This window comes from Hermetia illucens, chromosome 3 (genome assembly GCF_905115235.1).
Source record: "Hermetia illucens chromosome 3, iHerIll2.2.curated.20191125, whole genome shotgun sequence".
In the NCBI taxonomy this organism is placed as follows: domain Eukaryota; kingdom Metazoa; phylum Arthropoda; class Insecta; order Diptera; family Stratiomyidae; genus Hermetia; species Hermetia illucens.
In genome coordinates, this window is record NC_051851.1 from 13,494,052 (window position 1) to 13,500,778 (window position 6,727).

Genomic DNA, 6,727 nt, shown 5'->3' on the forward strand with positions numbered 1-6,727 from the left:
CGGTGACATCGTCTGGCTTCCCTTTCCCCTTGCTCTAAGATTTTACCTCAGTGCAGCGCATAACATTTGGGGCAGTCATACGTCGTTCTAACCACTAATTTCTCCAGAATGTCCCTCCTGCGTAGAGAACACCAGATGCATTTCCTGCTGACATTGTCAAAATCTTCCTGGAAATTGTTGAAGAGCAGATGAAGTGAAGATCAAAATTCGCGCACTGTTCCAAAATGATCTACAATGTGTTGATTTGGTGAATGCAGCTGTCGACTAAATCTTCGAAATTTTCTTTGATACCTTCCAGGATTATTTTAGTTATTATCTTTGCGATGGTAGGAATCACACAAATACCCCCAAACTGTCAAATTCAAAACGAATACCCTACGATGGGCCATAAATGACTAAGCGGGGGAAGCTGCAGAAATTTTCAAACCTCCGGTCACCAAGATTTCTTCATCACATGCCTGAGCGAGGTGTTGTCAGAGCCTACACACCCATCACGATCACAATGTCACCTTTAGGAAACCTCTCCTGAATTGGCTGTACTTGCTCGTAGAAAGCGCCCTTCTCCACTATATCGCAAGTTTGCTTCGGTGCATAGTACTGCACAATTGTGATGCTCCTTAATTTGACCCGGAATCTTGTAGTCAGAAGTTAGTTCGAAACCGGTTCCCACGTCAAGAAAGCCCGCTTTGTGGTAGCTATTGTAGACAGATTGGCGACATTAAGCTTCCTCCCTGCTAAGGGTTCCAGTACTGCCTTATCGTGGCTAGATTCACCAGAAAGCTGGAAGCAATAGTCGCCTTTACTTTTCATTCGTAGGCGGATTGGTTTATATGGGACGCTATTAACCATCACGACCGACCAGAGTGCTCAGTTCAAATCCATCTAGTTCTCCTTATTAGCTAAACTTCTGGGGTTCTTAAGCACACAAACTAAACCACAATGGGTAGAGCGCACTAAGGCTTGCTAAAAACGGTGCGAATCAAGGACGCCATGATCCAACCTACTGCTTAACCTCCGCAATTAAAAACAATTTGTAAGTATCCGTTCCGGGAGAATTATCCTTCACTCAGAGGCATCCAGACCATCATGTTGCATTTTAATTCCGTCATGGAAGATTCCAGCAAAGAACTTCATGACCAAGGCAGTTAGTTTGTATTCTTCGTTCTATTCAGCGCGAATGGTCTTACGCACCGTCTGGCATGTGTCTGAGGAAACGGAGGGTGGATGGAGTTTGAGTCCAATCACCCTAGCTCGTTTAGCAGCCTCAATTGCCTTTTCACAATAAAAAATTATAACTTTAGCTTTAGCCCTGGACACTAGAAGATAAGGACCTCTTTAAGTTGAGCTTTCTTCATTTCATTAAGCGCCTGTGCGGCTAGGTAGTTGCTGTGGCTTTGCTGATGAGGGCGTTAATGGCTTGGAGGAAGTCAGCGATGATGCTAATTTTGTCGAATTTTGCGTCACCTGATATGGCTTTATGGCTTGCTGCAAACATCCTAAATAGGAAGTGGTTCTAGCTTTAAATAAACCACACTTTACGAGGTCAACTATCGGTTATCAAAATTGTGAAACTTAAGGCTTTCGTTAATTACTCAGTAAGTGAAGGTTCTTCACAGAAGAGCAGGCGCAGGGGTCGTTGGTCCAAAGAAAACATATCCCGAACCGATGGAAATATGTACCATAGTTAGGTGCGCATACTCTAAACTCCAAACGAGGGTAGAAAATTGTTAGTCTGACCCACAGCCAGGCGGCTATCACTTAGGTGCCTTAATATATTGAATAAGTTTCTTTTGAAAAATAGGGCCTGGATACTTTCAGATTTCGGGACATATTGGATTAGAGGCAATGAGGCAGCGGATGAGCCCAGGAAAAGAAGAACAACCGGTATATGAATGACCGCCATTTTGAGGAATCGGGAAATGGTTCGTGGCAATTTTGTCATCGAGGTGCACGCGCGTTCTGCATTATCTGCCATAGAGCAGCCCACCGAGGAATTGGCTTCATTAAAATGCGAAATGGCCACTCTTTTTGCAAGCATGGCCAAAATGAAAGCGACGTGAAACGCTAAGCGTTCGGGTGGTAGGTCGCGAGCTCGCTCACTGTCCATCACCCGAAAAGGCCGATCGGGTAGCCGGTTGTCTGGACAACCTGTGGACCCAGGTATATGTTGGTGCCATCGCAGATTCGGGGATAAAGCTACAAGCTGTACACTACCGTATAACTTCGCGACGAAGGGGGTCCTGGCGACGGCCACCCAGAACGCAGTGGCACGTCGCTTCACGGTCCAAGACCCTCTCAAGAGGCGCAGCTACCTTGATGATACTGGCGCGGAGGTTTCGGTTCTTCCCGTGGCCCGGCACCACCGATTAAAACCACAAAAATTTGAAACTCGCAGCAGCGAACTCCTCACAAATAAATACCTACGGGTACAGGCAAGGGGACGTGAGTCTTGACCTGCGCAGAACGTTTTCGTGGCGGTTCATCCTAGCGGATGTCGACTTCCCCATTTTACGCGTACACTTCTTGTGTCGCTATTGGTTGCTAGTGGACCTGCAGAACAGGTCACTTATAGACCCCACAACCAACCTCATTTTGTCAGAGAGAATCTCGACCTACCCAAGTAACAGCGTTTCCGTAATCTTGGAGGACATTACCGACACTTGTGTTCGGGCACTCCTCCAAAAGTGCAGCCAGATTACTACAGAATTTAGTCTCCCGAAACCAGTGAAGCACGATGTTCTGCGAGGCTGCCCCATTCCACTCATCCACGATTTTGCGCACCATCTCACAAACTGCGCATCTTTTCGACCTTGGACTTAGGCAATACCTACCACCAAATCCCTGTAGTTCCCGAAGATATACCAAAGACGGCTATATGCGCACTCTTTGGATGAGTTTTTGGCTGTGCAATTCGGCGCAACTCTTTCCAAGGTTTATCTACTCGGTCCTGCGAAACCTTGATTTCTGTTTCGTATATATGGATGATGTTCTGGTCGCTTCTTCCTCAGAGTCTGAGCATTTGGCCCATCTCGAGTGGATTTTCGAACGTCTCCTTGTCTTAAACCTGGACAAATAAAAGTTTCTCCAGAATCAGGTGAGATTCCTCGGCCATTCCATTACCCTTGACGGAATCCAACCCGACCCAGACAAGGCGCAAGCAATTTCAAGCTTCCCGCACCCTAAGACAGTGCAAGAGCTGCGAAGGTTCTTGGGCATGTTAAACTTCTATTGTCGTTTCCTACCCAAGGCCGCCCACCATCAGTCTGTTTTGGACACGTACTTGTGATTCTGTGGTCTGAAGCGGCTGTCCAGGCATTTGAAAAATCCCGATAGCAGTCAGTAGATGATACATTCTTGTCATTCCCTCAATAAGATGCACCTCCAGCCGTATTCGTTGATGCCTCTGACATCGCAGTAGGTGCTGTTCTTCACCAAAAGGTGAATCAAATCTGGCAACCGTTGAGTTTCTTTTCTAAGCAGCTGAACTCCGCTCAACGGAACTACAGCACCTACGATCGAGAACTGCTCCCCGCATATTTGAGCATCAAATACTTTCGTTTCTCCCTAGAAGGCAGGCCGTTCACTGTGTTCACGGGCAACAAGCGCCTAACGTATGCTTTAAAACCAAAGCCCGTCAAAGCGTCCCCTCGTCAGCTACGACACCTGAGCTTCATAAGTCAGTACACTTCTGACATACAGCACGTGTCCGTCAAGGAGAACATAGTTGCTGACGCTTTGTCACGTATCTCCGAAGTAAACGTCCCCTCCTCAGTCGACTTTCCGGCTATCGCCAAGGTACAAGAAGAGCCTTAAGTCCAACTCCAAATACAAATTTCGGGAGTTGCCTATCTTCGACTCAAACCAAACTATTTTCTGCGAAGACTCGGAGAAGGGACCTCGACCATACATTCCGGCCAGTTTTTGCAAGGATGTGTTCTATGCAGTTCACGATTTGGGGCACCCAGGCAGCAGGACATATTTTTGAAATTCAAAGTAACAAGGAATAAAAATAAAGTCCTTTTTGATAAGTTCAAGCTTCTACTATTTTGTAGCAGACATCCACCTAAATAACCGATTAATATACGTTTATCTGTACAATTCCTTTACACCGAATCATTTCAAATCCAACAACTGTTGCTAAAAATCATCCCTTATTTCTCGTTGCACCCAAACTCTCATCCCTGCAAACGGACAGGAACGCAAAAGGGCATCATGCTCATGCACATGTTTGTTCAAATTTGAATTCAATACAAATTTTCTATAATTGACCGCATGCCAACATGCGCACAGGTACAAGGAGCAGACGCTTCTCACCAACCTGAATTTATATATGATACTTTCCAGTCGGTTACCTTTGATACCGTCTTGGTGGCCAAGAGACCAATGCGCGGTTACTTGGAACCTGAATGCAATCCGTCAGGTCAGGTTTTGTCGTTGACCAATCCAACAAGAGGATTCTATTTACTTTGGTAGAGGCTGGCGCTCCTTTTCATTGGTTTACTGGCACGTGCTCACCTGTGGAGGGGATTAAGGGAGAAATGATATAAATTCAGGTTGAACAATGCGAATCCAGTCAGATTTCGTTCACCGTTCCGAGGATACTGGGACGTGGTTATCATACGGAGGATTTTTATTTCTTTATCGAATTGAATAGTGGAAAAGCGTTTGATTTCGTGTGATTGAAGTGTCCTGTTGATGTTAATATCGAAAATCAATTAAAATAAAAGAAAATACTTGAACCGTTTAAAAGGACTTTTTTTTTAAAAAATGTCTAGTGAAATGTATCGTTACTACTACACTTCCGGTCATGAAAACATGCCGGTTATAAAATCAGAGAATAGTTGCCTCATAGCATCCAATTTCGGATTATCGCAATATCCTGTGTCGACTTCAAATTACGACGGGTCATACTCAGATGGATGGAGCACGCCCAGCCCAGCGAGTTTTCGATCATCAAGTCCTGAGTACGTCGACCTGAATACCATGGTGTACGGATCCAGTGGAGCCCTTCCCACCGTGCCAGGAAATTTAAGTGAAAAACATATTCCTCAGATAGTTCACCCTGGAATAAGCGAACTTCCCAAAGGACCACGTGCGTGCAATAAAAAGGTGGCGTCCAAGTCTGACCTTGAGGAGGAGAATCGGATTTGCAGTAGCCTTGTGGGTCCTGATTTGAATAGTTTCGACTTTTCCGATTCAGGACTTTTTGACGAAAGTGGTGACGATGACTCTATGTGCATGTTCAGTTCCGACCTTACTGCAGTTGATGAGACGACAACGAATCCTTCAGGGGTTACTCAGGGTAAGAAACGACGAACAAAACAGGTATCACCCATTGTGAAAAGATCCAGGAGATTGGCCGCTAATGCCCGGGAGAGGAGAAGGATGCAAAATTTAAATCAGGCTTTCGATAGGTTGAGACAGTATCTACCGTCCTTGGGCAATGATCGGCAACTTTCGAAGCACGAAACCCTCCAAATGGCACAGACATATATAACGGCCTTGTGCGATCTGTTACAATAGAGGATCTAAGGACATGAACAATTTTAAAAAAAAATCGATTATTGGCTAGTGTTTAATCCAATTTCTTTGACTTGATATTACTTTTTATCATGTTTTGTAATTATCATCACCAGTGGCTAGAAAATTCCATTTTCATTAATTTTTAGGTTTTATTTAAAGTTATTTATTTATGGAGATTATATGTTAAATATTAATTAAATATTGTTAATATTATGGAAGACAGAAAAGTGAAAATTCGCTTATAAAATAGTTGGTAATGAATTATATCATTTTAATTTGGCAAAGACTTATAGTTGGAATTGTTTAAGTTTGCGACAATATTTGTATATATAACTGTACATTTTGTATAAACTAATATTATATGACTAAAATATTAAATTATTTTATAAAATTTATTGAGTATTATTTGTTGAAAACATCTTGGCTTTTTAAGGTTTCCAAAAATCCCTTCGAGCGGTCATTATTTTCTCGAAGTTTCTATGTCAAGAAAAAAGGGTTCTTAAAATTACGAAGAAGCACTGTATTTCCGGAGCTCGCTCTGGAAAATATATTTCCCTAATATGAAAGAAAGGAAACCGCAAAAATGTTTGAAAAAACACACTCAAATGAAACACTAAAATGAAAGAAATATGCCAAGCCAATTTCCTCACGACGTTGCAAACATTCCGCTCAAGCCGTGGTTCACAACAGATATATTTGCGAACACAGCAGAACAGCATTCGTGTTTTCTCCCACTTTCAATTTTCCTTACAATTCCATGTTTTATTAAATAATCCGCGTGACGCCCGTACAGATACTTTATTGGCCAAATCTCCGTAAATGTAACAGAACATTTTAAATTAATTACACCCCCGAGATATTTTTACTTTTTTTAATTGTTCTGAATTCTAGAATTTTATGTGAAACAAAACCTCTGAAATCGGTTTAATGTGCATCTATCCGTCGATCTGTATTTTTTAAGGAGAGACATGCCAGTGTGTGAAATTTTTATCCATTAAAAACACTCATGACCATCCCCCATCCCATCCCGTGGAACCACTATAAGGTATTATATAACATGCGTTGCTCATTTGAACCTGATGCCTTTTCTTGTATGGGTTTTGAAAGTCAAATTCATAATTATCTCTTTCAAATTCAGAATTTTTCGGTGTTTTGTTATGAAGTTCTATACCAACTGGATAAGGATGTAGATGGACCTCTTTGA

At 42.9% G+C, this 6,727-nt stretch overlaps 1 protein-coding gene across 1 annotated transcript; it reads left to right on the forward strand.

Annotated features, from left to right (window-relative positions):
- The first annotated feature begins 4,599 nt into the window (after positions 1-4,599).
- On the forward strand, positions 4,600-5,538 carry LOC119652390 (protein atonal). The gene has a single exon (XM_038056491.1). The coding sequence runs from the start codon at positions 4,768-4,770 to the stop codon at positions 5,521-5,523; it is 756 nt and encodes a 251-aa protein (XP_037912419.1). The 5' UTR covers positions 4,600-4,767; the 3' UTR covers positions 5,524-5,538.
- Positions 5,539-6,727: the final 1,189 nt, after the last annotated feature.

Bases quoted from the DNA above. Each gene is read 5' to 3' on its own strand.
- LOC119652390 (XM_038056491.1), top strand. From the start codon at position 4,768: ATGTCTAGTGAAATGTATCGTTACTACTACACTTCCGGTCATGAAAAC.